Raw genomic sequence first — 15158 nt, forward strand, 5'->3', positions numbered from 1 at the left:
CTAATCTACTGAAGCAGGGGGGGCATTATATGTGTGTGTGTGTGTGTGTGTGTGTGTGGATATATACATATTTCTATATATTTATTTATATATATGTGTATATATAGATAGATAGATAGATAGATAGATAGATAAATCAATTTTTCTGGAGATGGGGTTGTACTAGCAAAATTTCTTATATAATTGTATTGTGGTTTATGTTTGGTTTTGTCCAAGAAGAGATTGATCTTGCTTTCTTTCAAATAGTTACCGAATGATTCAATAAGGTGATTGTCCTTATTTGCTATTGTAAGCTTATATGGTGATTATGTGAGCTTCATCCTTTAAATCAATGTTGGGTCTTTAGCTTTGTATGACTTTTATTCTTAACATCTCCTATATTCTCTAAGGATGTTGTAGATTTATTATGAAGGTTTGGCACTACTTGTTGTGAGGTTTTTCTAGGCTAACTTCTTGTTAAGTGCTTGCTATAGGATTAGCCTGGTGGTTTTTATGCAGGTTTGGTCACTATTAGCCTTGCAGAACCCTCCCCTTGAGGTTTCAGGTTTCCGGTGCTTCATTCCTCATTCAGGGAGTTTCTTGTTAGAGCTCTCTTATTCAAGCTTTGTAGTGTTTTCTCTAACACTGATCCTGGTCGAAAGATCTTTTGCAGATTATTTGTAACCTGCTTCTGAGGATGTGATTCTAGCTATTATAGGTGAAGCAGTTATCATTTTTAGGCTGAAGTAGCTCATCCAGAACTTCTAGATTTCTAGAATGATATCTCTCAATCATATAGCCCTGACCGAATGGGATTTCTCAGGGGCCATTGTATATGTTTCTCTTTCATGTTTTTTCATGGAGCTTGTAATCATTTTCTTTAATTAATAAAAAATTTCAGGCTTCGGCCTTTTACCGATAAATAATAATAATAATAATAATAATAATAATAATAATAATAATAATAATAATAATAATAATATTATTATTATTATTATTATTATTATTATTATTATAATATTAGGTGAAAAGGTTAATTACACTAGGTTAAACTTTAATATTTGATTTATTTAATTCGTTGCTAATATTTAATTAACCATAGAGGAAAAGTACCATTACACCTCTCGTACATGTTGTTTTCTTATTTTCAAATGAAATTTCTACCACAAGAATAGGATATCCACAAAATTATGGTCTAATATATTTATTAACTCCATTTATTTCACAAGAAAATAAAAATGATATATTAAATTATACGAAACATGATAAATTCAATCTATATTAGCGATCACCTACCTCACCGATTCATAGCTAATTTTACTAGACATAGTTTTGAAAAAGAAAATACATTTCTTATATATATATATATATATATATATATATATATATATATATATATATATATATATATATATATATATATATATATATATATATATGAAAAAAATTGTGGTTGGAAAGAGATTGAGTGAGTACACAACTTTGATGTAGTACACTACTTTATGATGTTTGAATACAAAATAGAGATATGTCAAGTTATTAGATTTTTAGATTGCAGATTTAATTTCACATTTATAAAGTGATATAGAATTTATCATTAAGTGTGTTGATTTTAAGTTATTATTATGTACGTTGAAAAAATTAGATTAATTGTTGCATCTACTTTTGATATAACATGTTCTAAAGATTGAAGTCAAGTGCAAGTCATGAATGCATTTGATATTTGAATGGTTATTGATTTTACTAATTAAATTAGATTACACTCATGATATATAAATTGTTATTGTCGAATAGTGTTGCAAGAGAGTTGTATTAGAAGTCGATGGTACCATAGCCTTGATATTTGATTTGATTTATGCCCATCTATCTTAGGATTACAACTTCTAATTCACACTATCAAATTAAATAGTTATATAGTATAAATTAATGATGAAAATAATTAAATTACAAAGATATTGACATTTCTGACTTTATATTATAGATTACATTATTACGAAAAGACATACATCTAAATTACAGATGTTAACTAAACTACCACATATAAAAAGATCTTATCCATCAAAATCACTCAAAAATCAAATCTAACCAAATCACACTTCTAAAAATAAAATATAAACTTTAATTGATAATTTATATATTAAAACAAAAATCATTACAACCCACATTATCATGTCACTAAGTTAAAATCTTCCAATAGTATAATCTTAAATGGAGATAATTAACTTAGCCATCATCCTTTACTAAAGTCCACTTAGTTGAGGAACAACAGTAAAGAATTTTGATGGAATGTCATATTAAATGGCAGTGTTATTTACCGAGCACGTGGACCAAGGTTTGGAGTTTGTTATTTTTATTAATTCACCATTATTTTTATTTATTTATTTTTTAAAGTTAAGCTCTCAAGCATAGAAAATTAGTGGAATCATTGTAGTGTCAAACATTAGTTCACTTATTTGGTGGCTTTGTTATGTGGTTATTATTTAGTTCGAGGAAAGAGTTGAATTGGGATCCAACCCACCATGGTTATGTTTCAATCGGTATTAAGAGTATCACATATAAAAATACAATTGAAATAATTATTTAGGGAATCTACTTCAGGGAGCAAGTGGCCAACCCAGTAAGTCTAACATGCTTAAAAAAAATTGTTCTACCTTAACTTCCTTATATCATCAACATGCTAACATTTTACACTAAACATCACATGTCACTAAGATAATTTTTTGATCTTCCTACCAGATATATTTCTTAAATTGTGAATTTTCAATTGTAAATATCACCCGTTGTGTTTGCTCCTACTCTTTGTCCCACTCTCATATGGTTTTGCTAGCAAATGATAATTATTGTACTAGATTTGAGAGCAGATGCGCCTCCAACATTTCACTGTAATTCGCAAGATTGTAAAAAGTTTGCTTAACATGGAGATAGAATTAAGTGTTTGACTTGTACCTTATAAATTCAGCATACAACACCTCGAATGAAGCATGTACCCCGTATTTTAAGACAGATCTACCACCTTCAACTCCATTTGGAGACCTTGGCAAATTACTTCAAAAAAAATAACTTAGTATGATCAAAGCTTAAGAAATGGTTTGAGTTTCCCTTATTCAATTTGATGGAACCATCTTGTCCAACAAGACAATAGTCCTCTTGCTACTACTAAAAAATTCGAAGGTAGACATCTCTTTAAAAAAGGCATTCAAGTTTTCCAAGACTTATGAGACCCTTTAACTGGAAAACATGGCAGCAGCTTAAATCTCAGTTTAGTCTTCCCTTAGCTTATAGACCCTCAATCCAAAAAATCCAGCAACTGGTTAAACCTGAGCTGATTTATCTCCTATCCATGCCGTGTCATAATAACTTCCTCAAAGATTGGACATAGCCCAACAATAAAAAAATATCAAGTTTTCTGTCTCAGGTTTGTGTATAAACAACTCCTCCCCTCCATTCCCTTATCCCACCAACTTAACCTCAAATGGCATTGCAAGTATAGTAGTACTGAGATGGAACAAATTAAGCTCTTCAATCTAGAAATCTAAAGCTCATTCTCAAGCTCAGCTGGTGGCTTGTAAAATTCTCCATGTTAAAGTCCCTATTGTTGATTGGCTCACATTCATTTCAACCCCTCCATCCTACCTCTTCTGCCACAAAAGATGCCACAAAACAAGGAACTATCAAACATACTTCCTAGTTTTGCCCCATGGTCAGCATCTTTAGAACCTTCACTTCACTCTCTCAGACTTGGTCTTGAAAAATTGCTCTTCTTGGGCTCTCCCCATATCACAACATTATCACTCAGACCTTCAGGGCACATCACCCTTAAGCATCTTCGGAGATTTCGATGTTTGGCTGCATTCTCTCAGACTTTCCATTCACTCCAAACTAAGGCCATGATTATATCAATAAACATTAAAATTTTAGTACAGAACATAAACGGCATCAAATAAGATGATTCTATGACATCGGCTTTTTTAAAACCAGTTCTTAAAACAATCTAAGCAACATCCAAGCCAAAATACATATTCAAACAGCATGTTTCTGACACTAATGATTTAGAATTTGCGGCACTTCATATTATTGAAAATTGCTACCATTCCTCTTACACTCAAACATACATAATCCATAGCTAAATTGTATGCAGATTCACAAATACCTCCAAAAGATTTTCAAAAAAAAGCAGAAAGGCATGTTTTTAATTAAACGAAAAATTGTAGTGTGAATAATTATGCAAAATATAAATCTCTTCGTATAATCGTAACACTTCAGTTCAGCTCACATCACTGAAGTTGAAAGCATGTAAATACAAATGAATTATTTCATGTCTACTAACACATTTTTACGATATGCATTCTTCAAATCAGAAACCTGAACATATCTACAAGGCTCACACGTAAATACATACAAGTGATTTGTGCAATTGATTACACAAAATTATCAAAGTAAAATCAGGCTGGAAGAGCAAAGCTTTCTTGTATCCAATGTGGGACATCTGCTACTGCACAAGGGTCTGATTTCTCAAAATCTGCAACCTGCAATCAGAACCATATGAAATTAAAAGGTAGTAATAAATTTGCAATAAAAAAATACCATGTATCAGCAAGTTGATAGAAAAAGGGTATTGGCAAATGAAAAGAACCTTTTCCCCGCAATTTGGACAATAATGTTGCTTGTGCCAAAGACAATCCATTGCCGGGCACAGAAAGCATACTCCAAGCATAAAAGGCATCATGCATGCTACACAAGCTGCAACACTAGGCTTTGACCTGTCAGGAGAACCACCCAATTTTTTAGTTATCTTTGGCAAACTCTTTTCCCACTCTTCTACACGTCCTATAAATTCATTGTCCAAGAGACCATTTCTATTTCGACATTGTAATTCATGCATGCATCTCATCGTACTTCATGCATGCATTGACAGGATCATCGATATCCTTGAGGGGGTCATGAATGGTAGATCCACTTTTCTCATGGTAATATACTAGCTAAACTGTACACACATATAGATGTCGTCACCATTTCCTGATGACATGATATTATATAGCATAATACTAGCCAAGTATAGACTGACCATAAGAAAATTCTCATATAATGACCAAAATTTATAAAAAAGTAATTACTCAGGATGCAAGTGGTATCATCATAGTTTTCCTGTAATTACTAGAATGTCCTTCGTTTGTACACCCTAAATGTCTGAAGATCACAATATTTTTCATCTAAAGAGAGCTATCAACTCTAGAAGAACCTCTAGGAAAGCCTTTACTTGTTCAACGCACTAAAGACAATTAACAATTTATTTACATGCATAAAATAAAATTTAAAAATTAGCTCTATAGAAAATCGTAACCAGATCAACTCCAGATGAGAGTCAAGGAAAACCTTTTGCTTGATCAATGCATGATATGTAAGTAGAGATTGGGAATCCAAACATAACATTTTACCATCTTCACTAATAAATCTGGTCGAAGTATCAATCCATTTACATGCATGATGGTTAATAATATTGACTCAAAAAGTCAACAAAATTTGTCAGCTGCGAAAAGTTGGAACTACCATCCTATCAATAAACTTTTAAATATATATAAAATAATAATTATTGTACCTTTTTTAAACAAATTGAGTATTTGGTGTGAGCACATATTCCTCAAAACCTCTTTAGTTTGATTAATCGCTCTTCATAAGATTGTGTCATATGTCTTACTTATATGACCTTTAAAGCAATTGATCAAAATCAAACTCTTAAAAAAATGGTATACTAAGAACATTTGAAAAATGATCTGCAGATACTAAGATTTTCAAATCCAATCCATCATGCAAATAATGCAGCAACAGAAAACTAGTTCAACTTTTCTTAAGAGAGTCTGTCCTTGCTTCAGATCAAAACCAATAAGGCTGTGAGCTAGATGACATCAAAAGGATTGTTGTGACACCACCACACACTAAATTGTTCAGCTAATTCCTTGTGAAAGTTTGATTGAATGACACACACATATTGACATGCTAATCATAAACTTATCAAATTATATCCTTAATAAGAGTTCCAAATGTGTATGCTGAAGTAGCCAAGGCAAGGATACAATATACACAAAATTGACTACTCTTCTTGTTAATAAGATAAGTCCCATGATCAGTACATACCTAATACATACAGTACTGAGATCTACTGTCTGACTACTCATTAAGATCACGCCATAAGAGGATCCAACTCTGTTCATGAGATTGCTATCCTTTGTATCACCCATATCCCAGTGAAATGCAGATCCCAATGAAGGATTTGCCGGCTACCATGTACATGGACCAAATTTTCTACCCTCATGAAGCTTAACATATGCCTATTTGCTTAGTCAATGAAGAAGCATGTGCCCCAATTCACCTGGCAAGAAAATGAGCTCCCGATCAAGAATACCAAACAGCCAACTTCTGAATCTTTGGGGTTTGTACCATATGTCATCCACCAACCAAATAAACATTTTGAGCTAAAAGAGCTCTATCTTCTCTTTCTAATAGAGTTCTGAACTGATTCCTCAGAAAAGCAAATATTTGCATGATCTAATGGAACTGGCATCTTATATAGCCCGCATTTTGCAAAGAACTCAGGCAAATCTTTAATTCCATCTAACGTCTTCTACCATTTCACAGTCAAAGATTGGACTATCATATGCTAAGAATATTTCACTTTACATCATTTTTGTGGATGCTATACATATCTTATCTCTCCTCTGATCTGTAAGCCCTTCAATTACCATTTTAGCAAACCTCTATCATACTATCTAGGATTTCCAAGTTGTCTCACAATAAAGGTGATTGTGTGTTTGACTTTGACTCTCTAATAGCCTCATTACAATAGCCCCATTACACGATTGTAGACCCCCAAAAGAAGCCACTGTCAAAGTACGTGTTTAACCTTTTCTTCCCATTTTCCATTAATGATAAGGTAGAAATTGCTTCTTCTTTTTTGGCAAATTATCGTTTTTTCTGAATCATGATAAAATAGAATACATTCATGCATTGCATCCATCAGTTTTAACAACAGTAACTTTAGTATGTACCCACAAGTGATCTATAATTATTAGAAATATACATCTTCATAAACCTGGCATCTATAACCTGATCAAAAATCCACCAACTCTCTCCTACATCTTTTGTTCATTGTATGCATCAAACGTGTCATTCAAATAAAGCTCCAATAACATTTTCCCTCCAGAAATTGTCCAGACTAACAAATAGATTTTGCATCTTTTATGCCCTTGCGCTGTGTCCAATATATAACCCCCTCAACAGAATCAATTTCTTTCACTTTCGAGAGCAATATGGCATTCAATAAGTGCAAAGTATCTACTAAAGTTACAGTTATGCTTGGGAAGGGATGACTGTGTATATAAACATGAACTTGGCATATTATTGACCCCGAGCTTAGGGGTGTTTGTGGTATCATTCTTCATATTTTAGCTCATGATGGACCAACTCTGGGATTAGCCTGATCTATTTGTATCATTGCATTTCCAATAGCAGGTAAACTAACCACTTATGCACCTTAAAGTACTACAGAGTATTGAGGACAATAAAGAATGTTAATTTTTCTTTGTATGTCCTTTCTTTGCATTAATTTACTCTGTACAATTTCTTGATTTAAAGGGAATAAACAATTCTCTTCGTGCAATCTATCTCTCATGGGGGTAAGCATATCGTTCGATGTGTATATAGTTTGCCTCCTGTTAGAAGTCTAGTTAGGCTATTCAAATCACATTCCACTGCAACAAAGCAAATAAATTTCAGCAAAGTCTGTTTATGAGTACTCAGACCTACACGGCAGTCCTCAGTTTGTTACAAATTTACCAGTCCCCACAATGTCTTTAGTCATTATATCATAATAAGATGTGCTTGCAATAATAAAATGAATTTCATTAACATTATCAACAATTGCATCTTCTCCACTGTCAAAAGTTGAGAATCCACAGATTGACACCACAATGCGGGGCTTCTTGTAGGCCTACTAAAGGCAAACACCAGCACTTGAGAGAGTAAATTATCTTAACAACTGAGTTACCTCGATCACCTTTTCTGTTTAATCTTCAGAAGGAGAAGAAATTTCAAGATACAAGACCGTTAATTCATGCATCTCAGTTCAAACTCCCTTACTAGCTTGGGCTAAGTTTCCTTTCTCAAATACTGCATAACTTCTTGTTTCTGAAATTCCTTCAAGCTCCTAAAAGAAAAAATTAAACCTAAACAAATAGCTACCAGTTTTAGTTTTAGGCCTATGTTAAGGCTAATTCATTTCGTTAATGGTATTATTTCGTTTACAATGCTCACACTGATCTTGTAGGATTGGCATCTGTGTTTGATTACATGATGTGATCTAATCCATCTCCAAAACTAATGAATTAAAAAACCAAGCTTGACCAATGGGTTTTAATTTTTTCATGAATTACATGATCAAAATACCAAAATAATTCCAATGTTTACAAAGACCTAATAAAAATTGGATTGTTCCCCCTCTTTTCGCTTCTGCCAAATGACAAAAGCCAAAATGCATCTCCTTGTTTTCACAATTGCTTTTCTGCTGATATCCTTTTCTCATAGCTGCTGCTCTCTTTTGCCTCCTTGCTGCCGCTATCTTTTTGTCTCTTGGTGGATATCCTCTATTCTTTGCATCATATGGGGTTTTCCTTTCTCGAGTTTTTTAATGGTGGTTCAAGATTTAATATCTTCAGCTCATTTTAGGGTCAACTGAGAAAATGTTTTCATTTATGAGTGTGACTATTTTTAGCTTCATAAAAAATTCTCAACTTCCGTGTCAGTGTGATGTTTTTGATAGTAAAAACCCAACCCTTCAGCAACCAGACATGGTTTTCAGGCTACATAGTTCTATGATATCTATTATGCGGGTAACTAAAAAAAATCAAGGCTCATTTCTCAGTAAAACATTTTTATTTAGAAGAAACATTTCTCACTCCGGAGAAGATGTTCAGACTGCATAACCAAGGAAATATCAGATTGCACCTTCATAACATTTCCAAAATTAGAAGCACAGTTTCTGAACCGTTAAAACGAACTTTTGAAAACTGTTCTCTATTATCTTTTAAATCATATGGTACCTATTATTAAATTTTAATCAATAAAATAATTGGACATTGTTGTGGCTTCACACAACTACACACATGAACTCCCTCGACTTAAAGCTCAAGTTTGACTCAGGGGGAATGTGCTTGGTTTCTGGATACGCAACTTCCATCTTATATTCCCGATCTTAGTCATGAAAGCTAGACTCTCTTTGTAGATCCATTTACAATCACTGATTTTTTAACACATTTGTGTTCTACTTCACAAGATCCATTAAATGGAGTCCTCCAGACCAATGGACTTGGAAACAAAACTTTACTGAGACATCCGCAGGTAATCTGGAAGGGCAGGGAAGGAGGCATCAATCAGGACTGGGTTGAAAACATGATTAATGGGTACTCCATAGACATCCTGTAACACACAAAGTGGCAGAAGCAAACAGAACAAAGGTTGTAGCTATTTGTAGAATATAATTTGTTGTTGGAGATGAGAGCTATCAACCCCAAATTGGAATTTAAACAGAATCACCTTGGAAATTTATAAATTCGCCAGGAGATTCAACACAATCTCTAACCAACATTGTTTCCAGCAAGACAATAAGGTGGCAGACTTCCTTAATGCCACAGGCAATTGTGGGTAATGACTTGACTGTACAGGGGATTCCCTAGCTCTAATAATATTGACGAAACATTATTTAATGTAAGGTGATGTGAGGTGAAGGTTTATTGGAGAGATTGAAGTATGAGAGAATAATTCCAAATCATTTTTTTTGGTTAAGATGGCATCGACAGAAACAGATTGATATAATTTGACAGAAGCCAGGAGCCATCATTCATTACAGTGTTCATATGGGATGGATAGGCAGTGAAGTCATTCATCTCATACGCATTTACTGCAGCAGCCAACTTTCTTTATTCTTTGTCAACCCTCACCCTCATTTCTCTGTTCATCTCCTAATATTTTGTTCACACTCAATCTTAACCTGTCTTTAATAGACCAGTGCTATGAAAATTTGTATAAAATGCAGACCAGCTGTTTGAAGGAGCTCATCTCAGGCTCAGGCCCACAAAACCCATCAACAATACTCAAAGAAAGAATGCCATTGTAAATTATTAGACAGTAACCTCATATATGTCTTTGATTCTTACTCTCGCTTTGCAATAAGCTATGAAAAGAAAATTATAAGGTAGTGACTCAGCCTAGAAATTTAGTGGTTTAAATTAAACTGCTGGAAAGATAAGGAAGAATTTTTTAGAGCATTTGGCTATAGTTGGTACGCAACAAATTGTCAAGAATTACTTAGCTTCTCTGTCGAGAATAAACAGAAGGGTTCAAACAGAGCCCTGGTTTCTATTAAATTTCTGTCTTTGCCAACCTACAGAAGCTGAAAGATGCAATTGGATTTCAAAAGATCTTCTAGTTTTGCTGATAGACAAATTTGGTGGGCAGCACCACTCCCTACTGCCACAACTTGCAGTGGGTTTAATACTAGTGATTTCAGCTTGATATATGAGATAATTGGGCTCAAAGATGGTATCTACTATTTGAAAGATATACAGTAATAAGCAAAGTGGGAAGGCAGTGGGAGGCTGACAAGGGTCCCTGTCAAGGCCCTGTTCAAGAAAACAGAAGAGACGGCATGTATCTTGATAGGGAAGCTAAAGCTCTACTATGGGTCTACTCTTTTAACTGGGGCTCAGCACATGCTATGCAACACATAGCACCTCCCAAAGAGCCAGAACAGTTCCTCTAGATGTGTGTTCCTCATGCAAACTTGACTAGTGAAAAACAGCCCACTTGATTGACTCCAAGAGTGGAGAATGTTGAGCTAATGCAAGCAAACTGTAATTGAAAAAGTAATGCTGAGAAGATAACATCTCTGCCCATTTGAACACACATCTGTTACAGATTAAGAAATCTGTATTTTGCATTTTATTTACTATCCTAAAGTTAATTATCTTAGATACGGTAGATTTTGATTTTGTTGGTTCAATAAACTGGTTGTAAGTTGGGATGTTTGCATTTTTTTCACAGCTGCCTCAAGCTTTAAGTCATTATTCTCAGACTTATTTAATTTTATTTTTTATCTTTATTTACAATAATTTGACCTGTGTTATGATCTCTCCTGTAGCTAGGGGACCTTGATAAAACTTATTTATCTACTAAATAATTGCCTAAAACACAAGGCCAAAATTCAATTTTGCGTTCAGCTAACATAATGTTTTGAAAAAAAATTAATGTCCAACAAACAAGAAATGTTTTGCATAACAATTTGTCAACACAAAATAAATTAATGTTGAGTCAGTAAATTAAAATAAAATTTGTATAAACTTATATTATATGAAAGAGAGTGCCTCAATTCCTATAAAAGATGGTGACTCTTCCACCAATAAAGTATAAAGGAAAAATCGTTTAAAGGGCGGGCATGAAGAAAGATGGAATAAAATATATAAGGCATTAAAAGCAGATTTAGGGAAGGAAGGAATAATTCTCAACAGTGCAATTTATATATTGGTTATGATATGGATTTCTCTACATAATGTAATAATTCTGTGTACATCTGCATACTTCTGAATAAAAATGCATTGTTGCTTATGATTTTCTGACACAGAGTTTTATATATGGATGTAGGAAATATGTGATTATGATATAAGATGTTATGCATATTTATTCTGTCTGACTGCTGTAACCAGCCATGGTAGAGAAATCGAGGAATTACAAGGAGGTGAACGGTGAGGGGAATCACAATTATTAACCCTTCACTTAAAATATTTAAGAACAAGAGAAATATTACGAAGAGGAGCCTAAGGTTCAAAGACCAGGAAACATATAAAGTCTCGAAATTGGATAAAATATTACATCTAAGACCTAATTCATTTCTACAAGGAGGAGCCTCGGGTTCAAATCCCACGAACCATAATAAATTGAAAAAATTGCATAAAATATTACATCAAAGCCGATTCATTGCTAGAAAGAGGAGCTTTGGGTTCAAACTCCAGGAAACATTAGAAAATACAAAATTAGATAAAATATCACATCTAAAACCGAATTCATTGCTACAAAGAGAGACCTCAGGTACAAATCATGGGAAACATTAAAAATTGTCGAAATTGGACAAAGTATCACACCGAAGACCCAATTCATTGCTACAAAGACGAGACTCGGGTACAGATCCCCAGAAAAATAAGTATCAAAATTGGATAAAATATCATATCTAACATCCAATTCGCTGTGTGTGGCACGCCCAATTGATGAATCAGAACGTAATCTTCAGATTAATATCACAGATCGATTTTGGTAACCAAGCCACATGTTTCTCCAAAAAGGGAATTTTAGTACTTTACCCAATCAAAAACAACAGTCTTGATTGAAGAATCAGAAAATTCCTGCAAGATCAAGAGGCCTAAACAGGAGCCATTGCGGATTCTTTTTGGAGAATGGATCTTCTGCTACCAATTTTATATTATTTTTTTTAAATCATTTTATTTATCATAAAACAATAGAAACGATTGAAATTCAAGAAGAAGAGAGGAGGGTAATGATGTAATAACCTGACTGTGGTTAGGCCGGATTTGGAGCAATGGGGGCACTCAAAAGGAGCAGGGGTATCCCTGAAAACAGTCTCTCGCAACGGAATGCCTTCTGAATAGCCAAAAATTGCATTGGGCGGTGTTATACCTGCCTGATATGGATTCGTATAGTAAAACTGCTGAGGAGGAGGCGTCATCACCGTCTGCATTGGCTTTGCTGGATATGCATACGGAATTCCCACAGCTGGTTCCTCCATTGTTTTCGATTGCTTATTTTCCTCACCCATTACTTAGATCGTACCAAAAACGAAATTTATTATGTTTACAGTGCGCCTCAACAGATCTGATAAAGGAATCGCTGAATGACCAAGACGAAGAACAACCAGGTTTGTTGAAATCGCCCGTATTTAATAAATATTATGCATCTAGTAATCCGTAAATTTGGCTTTATCACGGCAAATTGAATGGAAATAAATCGAAACGTAAGACTGCAAATTTCGTCAGCAGCACAGTTAGGATTTTGTTGACGAGGAAGGCCAGCAGATGCTTCCAGAAAGTTCACGCGGACAGACGAGTCAAACATTTCCCTAACACTAAATCTCCACCCTTCACAATGTGTGCAGTTTTGGCCTATTTGGTTGTTCTACCTTTCATGATGTAAGGCAATCATTGAATTTTTATATTTTTCAATTGACCAATAGAATGTTGAATTTTTTATTTAATTGCGTTTTAGGTACAATTGAAAGATCTAGATTAATTGTAAAATTTAAAAACACAAAATAACTTATAAAAATTGTTATTTATAATAGCATTTTATGGAAGTGTCAATCTTTCATATGAAAACTTGTGAAGAGCATCTTTGGACATTATTTTACAATATTTTGATTGTGGTGCTCCTTCCAAGAATATTCAAACTATCTTGGATTTCAAATTAACATTAGAGACATTGTGACAATTATTCATTAACTTGTTACTTTATCGTAAAAAGAAAACAAGTATGAAATATTTGTTAACTCTCCAATGTAGAGTTTAGCAATTGAATGTAACAAAACTTAGAGCTTAGCAATTAAATCTAATAAAACCTTGCATTTAGATTAATAATTGAGTGTTTCTATTCTTATGAAAATGTACATAATCCTATGTTCATCATTATTTGTGTCATAGTTTTCAACAATCTAGTTTGTCTAATGGATAATCTAAGATTCTTCATAATAGAAAGAAAAGTGATATTTTTCCCTTTTGTAACAAACCTGGGATCTCAGTCACTATGACTCTAGAAGATTCACATTTATAATCAAAGAGGATATGAATCATGATGATAGAAAGGAAAAACTCGCTACAAAGGATATTCCTTATTCATCTAAGTCTCCCTTTGGTCCTTCCATGTGTCCTTACACTACAAATTTTAAAGAGGTTCATGCTAATGGTCCTTCTTTTGCATAATTAAAAATCTCTTATAAGAGTGGTTATAACATAATCTCAAAATGAGGTTATAGAGGAAAAGGACTTGGGAAAATATGAACAAGGAATCAAAGTCCCTATAAATCCTCCTTTTCAAGATAGTACCAAAGGTCTAGGACATCCTCATCATTCACCTATGGATGATCTCCTTAGGATTCAAAACTTTAAGGAGTATCTTGCAAGGCATGGAACTTATCATCCATCTAAAGGTGCTTATTCTTTAAATAATCCTTCTTCCTCAAATCATCACGACCATCATGCCAACGATAGTCGTAGTTCTCAAAAAGGAATACAAGGACTCATTGATAATGAGCCATCAAAGTTAAAGAAGACAATCCTCCTCCTTCTAGAAACTCTTGTCCTAAGTCTCAATAAACAAGATCTACTCCCATCGATGATCAGGATAAATTAGCTAATAGAATCTTTTGGGGATTGAAATATGATAAGAATATTTTTCCTTTCATTAGACTTAATAAAAATTATAATCATAAGGAAGGTGATGAACATTGTCTTTTTCATCATACTTATTCTCATTCTCTTGGAAATTGCAAAGCCTTTAAAGCATTGTTCAAGACCAATATGATAGAGCTTGTGTAGCTCTCACAACTGATCTTGCACTTTTTCTTGGTGAATAAGTAGTGCCTTAGCACTCCATTCACCCTCCATGTTGCTCCTCACCCTATGACACTAGTAGCTAATTTCATTGGGGGCTCTTTGTCATGAGTGGTATGTTGTCACAAGGATTGCACCCTGAATGCTAAGTATGAAACTTAGTAATCCTGTAAAACATGGGATGATTTCCAAACCCATGGGTTGCCTATAATGGAAATCAACCTCCAGATGAAGGGTTAGTTCCCTTATAACACATTCAAAAACTATTATCTTGACTGAGAAAAAGGGATAGAGAGGAAACTGAAAATGAATTTATAACTTGCTAACAAGGAGGTGATTGCACCAAAATGATATTGTAGTCACACAAATTTGTCCAGCTTAATTAAATAAATATTTGCTATTTATTTGATTAAAAATCCACTAGCCAGGAGTTAATTAATTAATATTTAATTAATTCATCTTCAAACATTCTCCTATTAATTAAGTAAATTATTCAATTTATTTTAATTAATTCATTAA

General features: G+C 33.6%; 1 protein-coding gene across 1 annotated transcript; it reads right to left on the reverse strand.

Moving 5' to 3' along the window:
* Positions 1-4139: 4139 nt before the first annotated feature.
* LOC131074920 (GSH-induced LITAF domain protein) lies at positions 4140-13201 on the reverse strand. The gene is made up of 3 exons (XM_058011659.2): positions 12588-13201; positions 4613-4739; positions 4140-4505 (listed from the first exon to the last, which is right to left on the reverse strand). Exons 1-3 carry the CDS (start codon positions 12851-12853, stop codon positions 4422-4424), a joined length of 477 nt encoding a protein of 158 aa, XP_057867642.2. The 5' UTR covers positions 12854-13201; the 3' UTR covers positions 4140-4421.
* Between the last annotated feature and the right edge of the window lie 1957 nt (positions 13202-15158).

The sequence above is a fragment of the Cryptomeria japonica genome, chromosome 3, assembly GCF_030272615.1.
Source record: "Cryptomeria japonica chromosome 3, Sugi_1.0, whole genome shotgun sequence".
Taxonomy (NCBI): Eukaryota; Viridiplantae; Streptophyta; class Pinopsida; order Cupressales; family Cupressaceae; genus Cryptomeria; species Cryptomeria japonica.

Coding starts and splice junctions, on each gene's coding strand:
- LOC131074920 (XM_058011659.2), bottom strand. CDS start 12,853: ATGGGTGAGGAAAATAAGCAATCGAAAACAATGGAGGAACCAGCTGTG. Junction 4,740..12,587: donor TCCGGCCTAACCACAGTCAG/GTTATTACATCA, acceptor TTCTCCTGACAG/GTCAAAGCCTAGTGTTGCAG. Junction 4,506..4,612: donor GTCCAAATTGCGGGGAAAAG/GTTCTTTTCATT, acceptor TTCTGATTGCAG/GTTGCAGATTTTGAGAAATC.